This window comes from Chaetodon auriga, chromosome 22 (genome assembly GCF_051107435.1).
Source record: "Chaetodon auriga isolate fChaAug3 chromosome 22, fChaAug3.hap1, whole genome shotgun sequence".
In the NCBI taxonomy this organism is placed as follows: Eukaryota; Metazoa; Chordata; class Actinopteri; order Chaetodontiformes; family Chaetodontidae; genus Chaetodon; species Chaetodon auriga.
The window spans coordinates 9,196,778-9,214,588 of NC_135095.1; the positions used below are offsets into that span (position 1 = coordinate 9,196,778).

General features: G+C 42.9%; 2 protein-coding genes across 4 annotated transcripts; both read right to left on the reverse strand.

The window, feature by feature from the left end:
- Positions 1 to 1,538: 1,538 nt before the first annotated feature.
- gpr85 (G protein-coupled receptor 85) lies at positions 1,539 to 6,214 on the reverse strand. Of its 3 annotated transcripts, XR_013075842.1 has the most exons (3): positions 5,651 to 5,955; positions 2,639 to 4,661; positions 1,539 to 2,201 (listed from the first exon to the last, which is right to left on the reverse strand). XR_013075842.1 is itself a non-coding variant. In XM_076722171.1 (2 exons), the coding sequence occupies exon 2, from the start codon at positions 4,508 to 4,510 to the stop codon at positions 3,377 to 3,379; it is 1,134 nt and encodes a 377-aa protein (XP_076578286.1). In that variant the 5' UTR covers positions 4,511 to 4,661; positions 5,981 to 6,214; the 3' UTR covers positions 1,539 to 3,376. The 3 variants fall into 3 exon arrangements, 2 of the variants coding, with proteins under 2 accessions (XP_076578286.1, XP_076578285.1); XM_076722171.1 differs by lacking the exon at positions 5,651 to 5,955 and adding an exon at positions 5,981 to 6,214 and having other exon boundaries at positions 1,539 to 4,661; XM_076722170.1 differs by having other exon boundaries at positions 1,539 to 4,661; positions 5,651 to 6,122.
- Positions 6,215 to 7,400: 1,186 nt separating this feature from the next.
- On the reverse strand, positions 7,401 to 8,756 carry LOC143315021 (small integral membrane protein 30). Its single transcript, XM_076722427.1, has one exon. It carries the CDS (start codon positions 8,694 to 8,696, stop codon positions 8,508 to 8,510), a length of 189 nt encoding a protein of 62 aa, XP_076578542.1. The 5' UTR covers positions 8,697 to 8,756; the 3' UTR covers positions 7,401 to 8,507.
- Between the last annotated feature and the right edge of the window lie 9,055 nt (positions 8,757 to 17,811).

The following is a 17,811-nucleotide window of genomic DNA, read 5'->3' on the forward strand; positions in this document are numbered from 1 at the left end:
GCATAATGGGCAAAAAAGCAAGAAAAGGATTAAAAAAACAAAACTAAACCAGAGCATTTTCTGATATCTAACCATTCCTTTAAATTTCAACAGATGCTTTCACAACTTCTAACTGGGGACCTTCTGGGTGCAAATTGGAATGATCAATGTCCAAAATAAAACAGTAATTGCCAACCTGGTAATGAAAATGGATCCCTAATAGGTATTTCTCATCAGCAGAACCTGCAGCCTGGCATGCATTTACCTGGAGTGTTTACAAGCCATTTCAGCATCATTTCTGTTTTCAGGCACATGGGCTGAGGTCATTACTGCATTCAATGATTTTTTGGGGGTAAAATAGGACAGCGGAACACATTTTTTTGGTTAAAAAGCTACAATGAATCATACAAAAATTGGCAGTTACAAAATGTATTGTTCAGTTCACACTCTATTCTACCAGATGCACATAGTCATTGAGGCAATCACAGTCTTTTACAGAGAAATACCACTCAATTTAAGAGTAAGCATGCCCTGATCTCGTGGCCTTTATTAACCTGAGTGTTAAACTCTAATGTTCTGCAAGAGTAGCTCTACTGGATTTGATGGCTTTTTTCACTTTCCGCTATTTATATCAGCAAATTTGTCCATTCTTTATCCTTGAATCCTTTCATGCAAGGTATGAAGAATTTAGAAAGACTTTGGTTATATTAGCTTTGATGGAAGCATTTGGAGAGGCAAATTTCCTCCTAAATGGATACGCGTTTGAGAATGTTTATTCATTTGTTCACATTTCCGTGGTTCTCATTTCCATTTTTTTCCCTAATTCATTTCCAGTGCAGCTGCACATCAACGTGACCTTAAAAAGTGAAGGAAAGGGACAAACCACTATGTCATTTGTCGCCACAGGGTATTCATTAATCCAGAGTGGTTTGCCGTGATTCCACACAGGAGTTGCATATATTACATCTGAAATTCAGTGGTATTCCCCTTTAACACGGAATGAAAAACTGCAAGGGTGAGTGCGCCCATGGATATATTCATGGAGATTATGCCCATTAAATGTCAAACACACTTCACATTCACTGACAAGGTTTAGCATACATTCTGTTCTGACGAGCTGTCCCAAGGACTCAAATGACAGAAAAAGATTGTGTTCCAGAGAAGACACATTTGATTGCCTCACTTCCTCGCATAAAGAGCCAGTTAGCATGAACATAAATGACACATAGAAAACCCTTGTAGAAATACCAACCACCATTAGTCATTTGAGCACAAAGTACGGACATTAAAGCTTTAAGATATTTATCACAAAGCAATGATTTTACCCCAGTGTCAATTGTTCTGGGTGTTTTCTAATAAAGCTTTATGAGAGAAAGACATTTTAGAGATAAAAATGTACATCTTTGACCTGCAGGGGTGAAGATGTTGGCAAATCACTCGACCAAGCAAAACACTACCATGACTGCACCCATTCTGAGGGGTTCTGCAGATGTTATCCAGCTGTTTGGCATGGCCATACATGGTCCAATGTCCACCCAATGAGAGGGATAAAAAACAAATGTTGTAAAATGGAAACTTTTTATTTTCAAAAAGCAACAGATTACACAGTTAACTTTCAGCAAATGCAATCCTAACTGAAACTGTACTCACATTCGGGACTTCAAAATGAAAGACTCACATACTTACACACAATCTATCTATAATATACAAAAAAGAATACATAATAAATATTAAAATGGCCACAAGAGAAAAAAGTAAGTCATTGAAAACAATCAGTAGAGAGCAAATGTAGGGAAAGTAGAAACAAGACGGTGTGCCTTAAATGTCTTTTTTTTTTTTTTTTTTTTTTTTTTCCTTTTACATTTTTTACAAATTGTGCAAGATTTCATACTAAGGCTCTGGTCTTGAAGTGACTGTTGTCTGATCCACACAACACACACACACACACACGCACACGCTCTGAAATGTGCACACATGCACCCACCCACCCACACACACACACACGCACACACGCACACACGCACGCACACACACACACACACACACACACACTCCCTGTGCTCTGAGCACTCTGTGGGGTGTAGCAAACCATTGCAGAATAAAAATGGGCTGCTCAGTGTATGGCCTGTGATGCTCATGGGAGTGGACCAGCTTTTAAAAATGGACATGCACTTCACATTGATGTGATAAAGAAAAAAAAAAAAAAAAAACTCCCCTCGCATCTGAAAAAAATGACTTTTTAGGAGTGAATGAAACAAAAAAAAGAAATTGAACCCAACAACCAAGAAACATGACAATATCATAACCATTAAGGCAAGAACACCTGGAGTGGCATCAGCAATACTGTAACAATATGATAGTGTTTAGGTACATGGATATGATGAAACATTTAACTACTTCTTCAATGTCTTTTTTAAGCACAAGGTTGTTCTTAAAAGCAACTTCTTTTTAAAATCCAAACATCATTTCGTCTTTTTTTTTTTCCTCTTTTTTTTTTTGTAAAAGGTGATAAGAAAATAACAATGCCAGACACTAGGGACATATGGATCGTAAAACTACAAGAAATAATTTCTAGTCTTAAGTTGCAACTTCAAAACCACACATTGTAAATCCCCATCGTTAAAGCCCCCGCCCGGGAAATGAAAAAGATATCACTTACATTAAAACCATTTTATCCTCTTGTGATGGTGTATTCCAACAGTCACCAAGTTTTGCTTTACTTACAGCGATTGTGTAGTCTGTTGCAAATTAAAGCATTCATTGTTTAGTTTGGAAAAAAGGGGAGGGGGAAAAAAGTTGTCCTTGCAATGCAACCGGCAACTGTTGACCAAAAAAAGCATCTTTACATCTTCTTTTTAGTGCAACTCTTAAAATGTAAAACATTTCCAGTGATTCCTTGAGAGGTATCATTTCTTTGTTTTTTGTTCTTTTTTCTTTTTCTTTTCATATGTATGTATTTCACACCTCACAGAGTAACGCGTCTTCAAAATATCCAAAGCAAGAGGTTTCGTTTTTATTGTTTTGTCAACTCTTTTTTCGTTTTTTTTTTTTCTTTTCAGCTTTTTGCTTCTCTGCATTGGCATGGCCTTCCACAACGTCTGTTTACTAGAACATAAACACAGGAGGGGATCCAGACCTCCTGCGTATTCCCATTCCCTTCAGCCTCCATGTTTGACACGTTTCACATTCAATCACCCCGGCGGAGCCTCGTGATTGGCAGTCCACCTTCTACCTCTGAAAAGAAGGGTTGGGAGAAGGAGGAACAGGAGAAAAACTGGAGGATGAAGAGAAGAGAGATAGAAGAGAGAGAGTGCGCTGTACAATGGGACCGAGCCCAGATCAAGATCAATCAGGGAAACAGAGACATAGTTGAGAAAAAAACCCACAGGAAAAACCTTCATATAACGCAGTAGGGTTCCCTTGGTAACCTGGATTTTCTGCAGTAGAGGAGCGTGGTGCTGAAGCAGCGCCGAAGCTCCCTGTTGGAGAAGATGCAGATGAAAGGATTGACCCCAGCCTGGGCAAAGCTCATCCACACGGCTGCCGTCAGGTAGCCCCCGGGGACCACAGGGCCCCTTGCAAACACCCGCCAGTAGCAGGCGACCAGATACGGCCCCCACAATGCCAGGAAGAAAAACGTCATGATGTAGAACATCCTACTAATCCTCTTCTCTGTTTTGAATTCATCCAATACCAGCAGACGCCTGCGGCCCGCTGCGTTGCTGTTCTGCCGGATGCCCAGCAAAGTAGGCGGGGTGGGGCCTCGACCAAACCCGGCCAGCCAGTTGGCCGCCGCCTGCCCGCTGGCGCCTGGCCCGTGGAAGGTCCAGTTCTGGCTGACGGCAGGCACGAACTGGACAGGCTTCATCTTTCGACGGTCGTGGACGAAGAAGATGAGCTTGAGGTAAACCAGCTGTGTGGCCAGGAGGATGAGCGCCAGCAGGAGCATGAAGCCCAGCGAATCGTTCGCCCTGAAGGAACGGTGCTGGAACGTGCACTGGTCCTCCTCCCGGATGAAAGAGTATGTCCCCACGTCTAGCACCGGTGGGAACGCCATAGCCACAGACAACGTCCACACCATGCAGATGACAGCTAGACAGGTCCAGAAGGTCAGCCTCTTGGTGTAGAAACGGTGATGTGCGATGGCCAGGTAGCGTGTGACACTGACACAGAACAGCATAAACGCCGTGTGGAAACAGGAGAGGACACCCAGAAAGGCGATCACCTTGCAGGTCAGCGTGCCGTAGGTCCAGGCAGATCCATTCTTGACCGAGGTGAAGACAAAGGGGAAGCAGATGGCGGAGCGTAGGATATCAGAGGCGCACAGGTCCAGCAGGAAGTAGTAGGGCGCTCTGTGCAGGCTCTTGTCTTTGACCAGCAGGATGGAGATCAGGAGGTTTCCAACCACACCGACTCCAATGATGAAACCCAGAGAGGTCAGTTTGAGGAACGTGGCGAGAGGAGAGACATTCTGCAAGATGGTGTGGTCCCCTGCATGGCTATAGTTCGCCATAGATGGAGGAGGGATCATAAAGATAGCGGAATAGCTTCAGCCAAGTATCATGATCTAGAGGTGGCAGGGGGAGGCGTTAGATCCATTTGGCGGTGTGCTTTGAAGAGGTTTCCAGGCATATAGGCAACCTCTCCTCTAAGGCATCCTTTGTTCCTTTGTCTCATCACACCTAAAAAAAAATATTATCCACCCATCAGCATTCAGTCCCATACAACAGCTGCATTGTTTTCAACTGCACTTGCACAAGCCAAAGTGTGAAAAGCAATAATTTTCGTCTGCCTGCCTTCTATTTATTTATTTATTTATTTGCTTTACATTTTAACATTTAGAGTGGCTCAGTGCGGAGCTCAGCCTCAGCTGGAATACCTTGTCTACAGACAGACAGACACACAGACAGTGATGGAGCTTGATTAGACTAACGCATTCATCTGTTACAGTATTTGAGAATTCCCTGAACAAAAGCACTGACGGCAAAAAGCACAGCCTTCATTAAGAAACGACGCATTTTTTTTTTTTAGCCGTGTCTCTCGGAAAGACCCGGGTTAGACCCAACCCCCCCTAAAAAAAAAAAAAAAAAAGGCTTGGTTTGGGATTAATGTGGACATTTTCAGCGCACTGTGCAACATTAAGAGAATTGCAGTCCAAAATAAGCTCTTCTTGATCACACCCTACACCCTGCAGAACAGAGGACGGCTCTCTGGAGCGGCGGATGCCTCGAATAAACTCGCCCAGCCTTTATGCATTGTGGAAAATCGACGGCGGGCGCATACATAATAAAGCATCTGTGTTTTTGTCTGATTAAAGGTTAACTGGATTACGGGTTAATAAGCAGTGTTCTCATTAGGGCGTTTATTGAGCCAGCATCCATTTTCCAGATCATCTTTTCTATTAGTCATTAGGAAGAGTTAAGAGAATAGACTGTGTAAGACTGACAATGAAGCCGCATTTTGACATCATTTTGCTTGTTAATGCGCGGGTGTGATTATCAGTCAAGATGGATTGAAAAGGATGGCTGGAAGTGACAATAACAAGCGTGCTGGTGGTAATATTATGGGATGTTCTGCTGGATAGCTATTTCTTTTGTAATTTGTTGGGAAAATTACATGCAGACTGTGGTGATATCTGCTTTCATTAATACTGGCGTATGTGTCTACTTACGTGTTTTAAATGCGTCCTCCCGATTCTCAGCCGAGTATTTTACGCGCGTTTGCGAATCCGAGAGATTTCAGTCAAAAAAACACACAGCACGTTAAAATCACCGTCCTTGCATCCCGATCGCTTGGATGGATCCGTACGTCCATTAGACTAGAATAATTTCCAAGTCCCCGCTATGAATTGCTCAGAATCGCAGCCACCACACAAGACAAGGCCAAAAAAAAAAAAAAAAAAAAAAAAAAAAAAGGGGGGGGGAGAGAGAGAGAGCGAGAGAGGGGGAGAGAGAGAGAGAGAGGGAGAGAGAGCCGATCACAAGATCAATCAAAATCCTACCTGTTGATAATCCGATTTCGCTTCCCTCCCGGACGTTATTTACATTGCACGAGTCGGGTTTTTGCTGTTTTAAAAAGCCTGATTTGTTGCCTGCCCCCTTTTTCCTCCACGGTGAATATCCTACAGTAAACGGAGCCCAGTGCGCATGCGCCCTGCATCCCTATTTGTGATCCAAGACGCGTCTTGTCTCTTGTTGCAGCAGCGGCAGCAGCAGCAGCAGCAGCAGCAGCGGCTCCCTCTCTCTCACGGTAACATCTGCTCAGCGGGGCCGCTGCTGGCCGGTAACGCGTTACAGCAGTACTCGTTACTTCCCCTGGTAATGTAACTGATCACTTAAAAAAAAAAAAAAAAAAAACAGCTTTACATAGACCAGATAAAAACAGACATCTTTAGAATTCTCTTGCCATTTATTAAGACCTACTTTTTTTTTTATCTTAGACTATAAATCAAATAATACAAAAGCTGAATGGGGTTCAGTGCAGGCTGATCATATCTCTTATGTGTTATCCTTTGTTGTACCTCCTGCTCGCTAATGGTGCCCTCATCCCATTTATTCAGCCATAGCTTTTTTTTTTTTTTAAAACCATGTACCATGTGTGCCTTTCACTGAGCTCATACATGTTTCACTCTGCAGAAATGTCGACCATTATGTACAAAGCGAAGGGTTAAATCAGGCAGCCTAGTTCACCTCAGGGTAGAATGACTTCCCCTGTACTGTATATGCATAATTGACAAGCACTTTGCACACTGTTGTTCCTTCTGCCCGAGCAGCATGAGAAATTCATAGGACTTGATTTCTCAAACATGCATGGAGAGCCGTGATGTCACGAGCAGTGTAACAAGTGAACAGCGGCTCATCCACATGCGTGTACGCACAAACACATGGAAAGCTTGCTTTGTGTCCACCTGTGCTATGAGGCATAAATGAATTATGATCATACATGTAGGAGATGTGTTAGTAGAAGTTCAACAGCAGGGAACAATGTGTACTGTGGAGATTCCTGTGTTTTAGGATTAAAAAAACAAATGCCGCTTCGAGCTAACATGTGCAGTCAGACCAAATATCCCAGACATGCTGACCTAGAGACTGAGTGATTACTCCAACAGAAACTGTTACTGCCCTCCAGCTAAATTAAAGTGAAGGCCTTCATGATTTTGTAGATGTCCCAATATTCTCTAATGAACAATCAGTCATTTTGGCCCAGACCTTGTAAACATTTTGATGGATGATCATCCCAAGGTTAAATAGCGATTTTTAATCAGAAGTTCTACGAGCTAATTATTTTTTTTTTTCTTTCCAAGTTGAGAGTTTCATTTAAAAAAAAAGAATATTGGTTAAATTTTATGTTAGCTCCAGTGAAAGTAGCTGAGATTTATGCAAGTAGCGGAATGATGTGCGTTTTTTTGTGAGGTATTATGTTTAATTGCTAATTTAAGGGGGAAATATTGTACTTTTTACTCCACGACATTCATCTCACAGCTGGTTCCTTTGCAGATTCTGATTTTACATAAAGAACATACATAAAAAATAGAGATTAAACCAGTGGATCTCAGTGTTTCTGTCTTGTGACCCCTCACAAAAAGCAGAGTCATCTTGGGGGAAATTGTCATGCTTCAGGTGTCTGTGCATCACTAGCAGTTCCTCTCCTGCTTCTAATACTTTTAATAAGTCTAGCTTCAATTTGTGATGTATCTGTTACGGTCGAGGATGGACTTCTTCCTCCACTGTTTTGTGTGTATCGTTTTCAAGTGTGGCTATTCCCACTTCACTCTTAGATCATCCACCTCCAACTCGTTCAAGGGTCAGTCGGTCAACTTTCTGAACACTTCATATGAGAGAGGAGGCCCTGATGCACGGATGGTGGCTTGAATTCTTCAAAACCTTAACAAAACAGTTCTGTCAGAAGGTGATCTGTTCCACGTCTGGGCAGGAAAGCACCCAGAATGAAAGAAGAGTGGGGGACTGTGAGTATGCAGCAGGTCACTCAAATATCATGCAAACCACGAGCTGTGAAGAGCATCAGATGAATCAATTTATTCTTCTCAAAGCCACCATAACACAGTTTTAACTGCAGAAATCGCAACAGCATCATTCATTTCATGTACCCACACTTGAGATATTGTGCTTCCAGCAATGGCAATGTTGTGTTGCACATTGCAGACACAAACACATCAGGAAATCACAGTGATCAGCACCCCAAGCATGGAAAATATGCGCAATATGCAATGCAAGCATCCATAGGAGAAGATACGATAAGTGCAGCAGTCTTTTCATGTAGAAGGCAACAGGGTTTGGTCTTTAATCTCAGCAGTGCAACAAATAACAGTTCCTGGTTTTGGACTTCCTGGATGTTTCCCTCCACGTGGTTTCCGTCGCGCTGGACGCGTTAATCCCGATAAGGCACGTTTCTTATCAGTCGCTTCGACACAAACCTTGTGCCAGAAGGTCCGTGTGAGCTCATCGAGGAGGTAATAATGCGGTGGATGATAACAAAACGGGACAGGCGCACGATCACGATCGTCTCTCTCACAGCTGTCCGTTCCGCCTCCGTGCGTACCAGCCGAGACAGGCGCAGAAACCCACCACGGTCAGGACGGTGCCCAGGAGCAGGGCTAACGCGTCCCCCGCATCGTAAGCCTCCGCCGCGGGGATCAGAGACAGAAATATGAGCCAGAAGCTCGCCGCGGCGTTTGGAAGTTCAAGTTTGGGAGCCATGTTGAGCTTTTCCGCCGTTGCTGTTGACTTTCGGGAAACCGAGAGGCGCCTGCGTCAGAGTCAGATGACAGCAGCGGCAGCTGCACTTCCTGGTGCGCTCAGCCAATGGCTGAGCTGCTTTATTCTAACCTGCGCCTTCTGGATGTTTTTTATTTCTCTTAAAGAAGATTCGCGTTATATTTGAGCAGGAATCGGTCCTGTGGCACGGAAATGACTGCACATTTCAGTTGTTTTATTTTTCACAAACCACATAAAGATGGAAAGTGTTTCTCATTGAAACTGTCTACAGTGAGTGAATGTGTGACATCACTCCTCTTATTCGTGACGATCAGCCTGACAGGTCGTCAGTGCTTCATGTCTCTGTCCCTCGGGCCCTGCTATAAACAAAGGAGATTATTTTACAACAGTCAGGCTCATCAACAGCTCTGGTCTGAAGCTTGATATCCCGTCCGACAAACACGTGTTGACATGGACGGGCTATTGCTGTTTGTCAAGTGAAACACTTGTTGGTCAAGGTCAGACCAGAAAAAAAAAATGCCCCACACTGCCACAAGACAAGTTTCCACATTAAGCTCATGGTTTGTGAACAGCCCTGGTCCATTTTACTATTTCAATTTGGACAGGGAGAGAATTTCACTTGAAAAGAGCTCTTATCTCCAGTTCCAACCCAGCTGCTCCGCTGTGCCTCGGTACACCCCTGATCTCCTGAAACGTGCTGAAATTGCTTCAAATCAGCCGTGTGGCGATGACTAAACACGCCAACATCTCTGCTCGTGCTACAAATTGTTTGGCTTGCAGAGTTGTGTGTCTGTGTGTGTGTGTGTCAGGGGGGGTCGCAGGGTCTATATCTCTGTGTGCTCTCCTGGGGCGCTTTGCCTGTAATTTAATTAGAGCGCACAAGCCAAAGTAAAATATTGACCTTGTAAGTCTGCCATACCTCTGTACCTGCCTGCTCCGAGCGAGGAGATGAATGGGCACACGTTCCCTCCGCTCACTCCTCTCACTTTCTCATCATACACTCTCTCTCTTGCTCCTGCTGCCTGTTTGGCAATTTGTCTCTCATAGACACAAGTTTTCTGGAGCCCTGTCTGATCTCTGTGGACGCACTTGGCGGACCACATGGCCATTACAAGCCCCTCAAAGAGCTTCTTGTTCAGAGCATAAATCATGAAGCAGCTGAACCTAATGCAAATTTTACCTCCTGACAGCAACATAAAAATCCAACTTAAGGGATGTTTTTAATGTGTTGAGCCATCAGAAATGTCCTCCAGATTCACACCCTGGTAGCTGCACTGGCAGATAAACACAGCAGCAGCGGCGGCACTTAGCCTGGATCTCAGCGGTGTTGGTAATTGATCAGTGGGAGGATGAGAGAATATCCAGAAATGAGAGTGTTTGTCTAACAGGCCAGGACAGTGACATTAATCTTCCCTACTTATGTGTTCTGCATCGTAATGTGCTGCTCAGCACCTGCAGGCCCCCGTCAGTAAATTTTTACAGGCTGAAAAGGACTCATTCTGTACAGTATGTGCACCGGTGAGAGTATTTTCAAGGCTAATCATTTAGAAGTCACAGTCAAAGCTGTATTGTCCTCACTGTTCGTGTCATGAAGTATAACTAGAATGATACTGCAGCTATTTTTTTTTTCTTTCCAAAAGGGATGAAACCTCTTTTGCACACAATCTGCATTACAAGGAGGCATGCCGTCAACTGTCAATAGATAGATGAATAAATCTTTTTTCTTTCTTTCTGATAATTACATTTTTGATAGAAAAAGTCAAAGCAAACACCAAAGATATACGTTTGAATTTCTCACCAAATATTTTAACTTCAAATTTCTGTGTGTGCAATTCCAGCAGCTCCACTTATTACTTATCCCCTCCATTTTGACTTTAAGAGACGTTTCCTTCTTCCCCTTCAGTCTAGTTAAAGTGCCACCGGCTGCCAGGAATCGGTGGCATACCTGGCAAGGAAGGCGCTCTATAAAAATGTCCATCTCAACTTGTGCTTTAATTCAGTAGCAGGGTGTTAAATCTTATGTATGTGTGTGGAGGGGCGTAATGTATTTGTGGCAACCTCTGGAGCTGAAAAATGCAAAAAACTTTACATCAGAAATAAACATGTTTACTGCCTGGTACAAAAAATGAATATATAGGGGTGTATTTTTAGATAACTCACTCATTTAAATTATATTAAGGCTTAAATTTTTGCGTGATTATGGGCTTTGCTGCTTTGAGTGGCAGTTATTTGCTAGGTTTCAGCAACCAGGCGTTCAGCTCCACCCGCTCTCCACCTCTTTAACCATTTCCAGCAATTTTACAGATTACAGCACTCCAGCTGAAATATTTCCATGTCGCCTGAGTTTTGTTTTGTATCTTATTTGTTTAAGGCCAAGGACACTGTGCTGCCGTTATCTGTCCTCAAATGTTTCGGAGGTACGATGAACTGAAAAGGCCAGTTTTTGAGTTCTTTGTTTTGTAAGCTTCATCCATTCTCAATTACTTTCCACAACAGCGAGGACAGAGTTTCACCTTTACCAACCAGCACAAAACATCTCTCCCTGAAGATTAATTATGTTCTGAAATTGGTTTCTCAGAAAACACTGAGAAGCGGACCCTTTAAAGCAATTGCTGCTTTTGTAGTGCTTCAGTGCACCATCCATAATGAATTGTAGTGTGAGGGACATGACAAATGGATTTTCCCGTGTCTTTTGTGTCAGTGTTCGAGATGTTGAAATACTTAAGAGGGCCTGAATCAACACCAGAAAAAGAAAGGGCAGCTTGTTTCTGTGTAACATAGCGCTGGGCCACACTGACTCACACTCCGTCAAGGGACGTGGGATGAGCTTTAAAACATTGCAAACCTGCAAAAAGATGAATGACGCAGTATAATTATCTATTCATATTGGAAGCTGAGAGGGAGTCTGAGGGTGGATGCTTGACAATCACGTATCTGAGTGTTACACTGACAGTTGTATAATGCTTTAAAGGGTAATCAATTCATCCTTGCATTCGTTGCTTTGTTTTCGCAGAGACTCAAAATTTGCTTGAGATAATTAGTCACAGTGAATATTTAGTCATCTTTATTGTCGATGTAACGTTGTCGTCACGTGGTACGCAGCATTAACCTTCCTTCTCGGTGTATTCGAGTGACATTTGAGAGCTGCCAAACGGCATCGCATTCAGAGGCTAGTTGTCAGAATATCAAACCCAGAATAAACCACTGATGTTATAAGAAAGGATTATGTAAATAGGAGTTTTTTTTTTCTTTCTTTCTTTTTGGCTGAATAAGGTCACTGTTCAGCTGCTCAGAGCCAAGTCTTCGGTATCAGTTCCCCAGAAGCAGGAAGAAAGCTAAAACACTACCTGCCAAAAATTTTTTTATTTTTTTTGCTCTGATTGATTTCCAACCTCAAGAAAGTTCCAGTTTCTACAAGGTCATTTACTGAAATGAATGGAAATGAATGCCTGCATGGAAGGTGGGAAATAAATCTACAGTGCTGAATGAAGATCACTGCTCACCAAAAACAGGATTCTTGGGGAATAATTTTACAATCTGTGTAATATTTATTGAGGCAAGCTTTTGATCAGGAAAATCCTTTCAAGCATCCTCTTCAAGCGGGAAATCAGTCTAAAGCATTATTGGCATTCTTTTGAAACTAGTTGGCATTAATGTTTCTGTAGATCTGCAGTGAATGGGCCAAAATATCTGTCTCTCCAGCAGAAACCAGCTGCAGCTGTGAGTTAATTAAAACAGTAAAGTAAAACCTGAGCAACTAGCTGAAAATATGTTAAAATGCTCCATAATGCTGAGAAACTGCAGATAATTCTGTGGGAAAGTCACTATGAGCAACTTCTTTTCCAGCAGAGATAGATGTTTCTCATTGTTTCTTTAAAGCTCACTGTCTAGTTTTAGTTCATTTAGTGTGTTTATCAGTACAATGCAATCAAATAAAGCCTCATCCGTCACACTACTGCCGAGCTTCAAGACAGTTACTAAGTGGTTGGATGTAGCAGTGGTTGTCGCTCCCTCAGGTTTCCCTCATGGATTTTCTAACAGAAATGAATAGAAGCAGCATCAGTGTTTGCAGCATGTGGCAGAGTACAGGATGTGTGCCTCAGGCTTAACAGAACAACATGACAAATATATTTCAAAAATAAAATATCGGTAAACAATGACCACCACTGTATAAAAGTGATTTATTATCCAATCTTTAAAAACTAATCATAAAAAAACAAATTACCTTGGGAGGAAACCTCTGAGTTTTAGTTTACAAAATGAAAACTATTTAAATGGCTCGCTCCTTTACATTTTTCATATATCAGGTGATGAATCTGCAGTGATGTATTTCCTGTTTTTTCTATAATGGATTTATAGTGTTTTGGAGAACTGTTCAAATGGTTTCATTTCTTTAGCATCTGTTTTACTGATTGATGAGCTTCTCCAAAACAAAATAGATGGACCCCTTTGGAACAGATGGAAAGCAGTACAGTACCGGTTTCCTCAAGGTGATCAAATCTTCCTCAGTTGCACACTAATGTGTAGTCTGTGTCAAATATGGCCAACAGCTGACACCATCACAGTCACTCATAGCATGTGTGCGTCTATGCACATGTATATGCATGGGAGATTGATAGCTCATCACATTTCCTGTCATGGAGTAAATGTCACCTCTGTCGCTCGCAATGATGAACGCAATCATGTGGTTGGTCGGTCATCGGCGGCGTTCATTTCCGTGGAAATGCTTGTCCAAACACACATACACACACACACACACATAAAAAAGTCACAGGTGTCACGTGTTCAAAGACAGAGTGCGTTCATGATGCCTGATGCTTCAGTGTGTGTGCGTCTGATGTTAAAGGAGCAGTTCAATACCACTCTCAAATAAATATAAAGCATTGGTTAGAAGATAGCTAGCTTAGCTTAGCATTAAGACTGCAAGGAAAGGAGCTATGGTAGTGGCTGTGTTCCAGGGCAGGAACATGTTATGCAAAAGCAATGTGAATTTTGCAGCTGTTTGCAATGTTGACGACATCAAGTACTTAACTTACATAACATAATAAGCACCGTGTACTGTTCAGTGGAGTCTGGATGCCCAACAAGTAGTTATTAAAACCACGTTCTGACAGAGAAAGTGTCATGTAGGCAAGTTTTGTGGTGAGTGAGCTCATTCAGAAGGATAATTTGTGAAGGAGCGCCTTGTTGTTAATGCAGACCTGGTAGTGCTGGACAAAGTGAAATTGTTCCAAAGTGTCAGTTTGTCTGGAATAATTCACAGAGACGAAGGGAGCGTTGGAAACTACGCGCCAGCAAGTGTCTGTGTGATTTGACCTTAATGGTGGACAAAACAAATACCTCTCAGAGCCGAACCTCAGCTTCTCAGCTCTCTGTTTTTAAATGTGGAATCATTTCGAGTGAAATTAATGCGAGTGCAACTGGAAAGAAGTAACACTGTGAATTTTCCTACACTGCAAGAACAAAAGCCTGCTATGACATCTGACTATGGTGTGGAGTGTGAAAGCTCCTTCAGGCAGTTGGCGAGAGGTTTCAGGACATGAAAAGTAAACAAAAGCTTAATCATCATCGTTACCATCTGACATCAGACGCCTCCCCAAAGAGAAGGAGCGCCAGCCACTGCAGAGGTTAGCGTGGGTACCACCCCTAGGAAAGATTTCTGGGGGCGCCACTGAGTGAAAAATTGAAGCAGCCCTTGATAGAAAAAGGTTCTCCACCTGTTTTAATTTGTGGGCTTTATAGAGGTACTGGTGGTAGATTTTTTTTTAACTTTTGGACCTCAGGCTAGCTGTTTCAAGGCTTTATGCTAAGCTAGGAAATCGCCTGCTGGCACAAGTTTCATATTTTCCACACAGATATCAGAGTGGTGTCAATCGTTTTGTCTAATCCTGGGCAAGAAAGTGAGTAAGTGTGTTTCCAGTGTGTCAGACTCCTTTATTGCTGCCATAGTAACGGCCACAGTGGTGCTATAAAACATGATTGTAGACTGTGAGGCAGAAAAGGATTTGCTGTTGGAAAAAGACACCGCACACACACACACACACACACATAGACACACTGACAAAAAACCCCAAAGATGGACAAAACACGATTAGTTTACACATGATTATTATAAACACGATTAGTACAATTTGCATGTTGCAGTTGAGCCTCACACACACACACGCACACACACACGCCTCATGTTCTGAGGTGGGCAATAGGAGTCTAAGCCTGGTAATCATGAGGCAGGGGTCTACCACAGCAGACAAGACCCAAGGTGCAGGCTGTGCAAAGATGCCCCTGAGACAGTTCAGCACATAGTAACAGGGTGTAAGATACAAGCTGGGGCCGTGTACACTGAGAGGTATAACCAAGTGACTGGGACAGTGTACAAGAACATCGGTGCCAAGTACGGATTAAAACCAAGTTCCCAAGTCCCAATAGGACACAAGTAGCTGAAAGTTGCTGACAACAACAGAGCTAAGATCCTGTGAGACTTTAAGTTCCAGACTAACGAGCAGCTGCTGGCTAACCAACCAAACATCGTCGGGGTTGACGAGGACAGGAACAGAAAGGAGGAACACAAGACTGAGAGGTCTCTGTCCAGAAGAGTGAAGTCCTAGTGGGGGTCAGAGGGAGATTTTTATAAAGGAATATATATATATATATATATATATATTCATGCGTGTGTGTGTGTGTGTGTGTTAGGATCAGTTGCTCTCCCTTTTAATTTCTTAGTGTGTTGGGTTTCCTTTTCCCTTTTGTGTCTCAAAAAGCAACTCTGCTCCACACACTCACTCCACCTGCTCACCTCCTGAGCTCACCTGACTTCAATCATCAATCAAGACTCACCTGTTGTCCACAGTATATAAGCACCACCTCTCCTACCAGCATTCATTGAATTGCCTGTTATGCAACGTGTAACCTAGTCTGTCAGTGTGAGCGTTTGTCCTGCTCGCTTGCTTGCTTGATAGATACCTGCCTGCCTGTTTACCTGTTTTTTGTGCATTTGCCCAGGTTTATCTGCCACACATTCCCAAGGATCAGTGTTGTTGTTGTGTGGATTTCCTGCCCGCCTGCCCGCTCTGCTACCAAGCTCTCAGTTGGATTATCTGGAATCATCTAATGCACATTCTTTAATTGATCATTAAAAGACCATTGTTGGTTTTCCACCCCCATTGCCTCTGTGTCTGAGCGCTGCCTTTGAGTCCCAGTTCTGGCAAGACATGAGATATATAATGTGTGTGTTTTTCTACACCAAATAAAAATGGCATGAATGAGTGCAGCAAAGCGATGAAAGGAAAAATACTTCTGCTGCGTCCTTAGCGGATGCGCTTCGCTCACCCATTTAAAGTTCATGGCTGTTGATAAGTGCATTATCAAGCAGGCTCATGCACATTGCCCTTGGCTGTTGCCCTTCGACAGCAGAGGGAAGAACAAAGAAAAAAAACAAACCTTTCTCAGCACAATATTTTGTTGCCATTACTATACAGCCATAAATATTTCTCTTGTATCTTTACCAAACAAAGAGAAAAAGCATATCCAAATATTGGACCTATCATTACATTTTTAGTCATGCTTGTGGCATTCATTTCAGGATGAATTGTAAATAACTTTGGCGACCCTTTAACTTTAAGTCTCGCTCTATCATCAGGGCAAAGTTTCCATTTGTCCAGCACCCATGAGCCTCATCTGTACTTTGTGTTTAGTGCTCATTAGCGAATGTTAGCATGCTAACACGCTAGACTAAAACAGCTAACATGGAGAAGATTATTGTCACTTTGAGTTTGTTAGCATACCGATGTTAGCGAACACTCAATAGAGTACAAAATTTACATTACCGAGAACATTCTTCTCAAGAGGGATGCGGTACAGCTGCAGTGAAAGGCCTCAGAGGAGCATGCCGGCACCAGGTGAAAGCGAAGGAGAAAAGAGATGAATAACCTGGATGGCTCAGCAATACGAGGGAGTTATTACAGCGGAGTGAAAGAGAGAAATAACCTCAGTGTGAACAGATACTGTGGCATTCATTTTGATTCTGAAACATTTCTAAAGGTGTGCCCACGTCAGATATAGCCTTGCTCTGCTCAAAAATATGTGCCTTATATATTTAGAAATAAATTATTCCTCTTGAGCGTTGCCTCTTGTTCTCTATTTTAGCTGTTGCACGACTTGAGCTGGACCCCCGCGCTGCCTGTTCTCCCATGCATCATGTCAAATCACCACCATAAACAACCTATTACGTGACCTATTTGTCTGGGACAATTCTGCTGGTTCATTCACCCCAATTACTTTGCCCATGGAATGTCTATTCTGGACCGCTTCACATTGGTTTACACTTAAATCAATACTTCTGCAGAACCAGAAAGTGCTTCCATTCTCAGCATCCGCTCTCATGACGCTCTAAACATGTTACATAAGATACCGTATGTCTTCATGTGCTCATAATAGTATGCACTTGTCTGAGTGCAGCCTCCCTGGCTGAAGAATGCTTCAGGACGTCAGTTCCATTTACTTATGAAGTTGTACCAGTGCATTTTCTGCAATTGAGCCGTCAGCGGCTGTCAGTCAGGGGAAATTAACGAGTCTGCTGATTACACTGCTGGTAATTACAGAGTGCAGCTGGAGCAGTGCTGTGTCAAGCCTGGGAGATATTTTAAGCTTACGTCTGTCCTTTCTCCCAACAGCTAGGTCAAGTAATGCTCTACAGAGAATCAGCTCAAGGCTGCTGACTGACCGCAGGCGATATCTGTAACCAACAGGAGTGCCTAGTGGTTACGAGACACGGTGCCATAACCAGAAAGTCATAGGTTCATTTCCTGCAGTGAGTCTGCCAGTGTCCTTCAGCAGGATGCTGCACTCTTACCTGCCACGACAAGTCACCCTTGGTAATTCTTAGTTAAATGCTTATAATGATGCATCCCTAATAATAGTGTGATAAAGTAGCTGTGCAGTTTATTGATCCCTGAAGGAGAGGCTCTTTTTCGCTAGCTGCTCTGCACAGGAAGCTCACAACACAGGATCAGTGCAGAATAGCATCCTTATAATGTTCATGTCACGCTGAAGAATACCGTATCAGGTTGGATGCTAAGTGGCACAGGGAGCTTGCATGTAA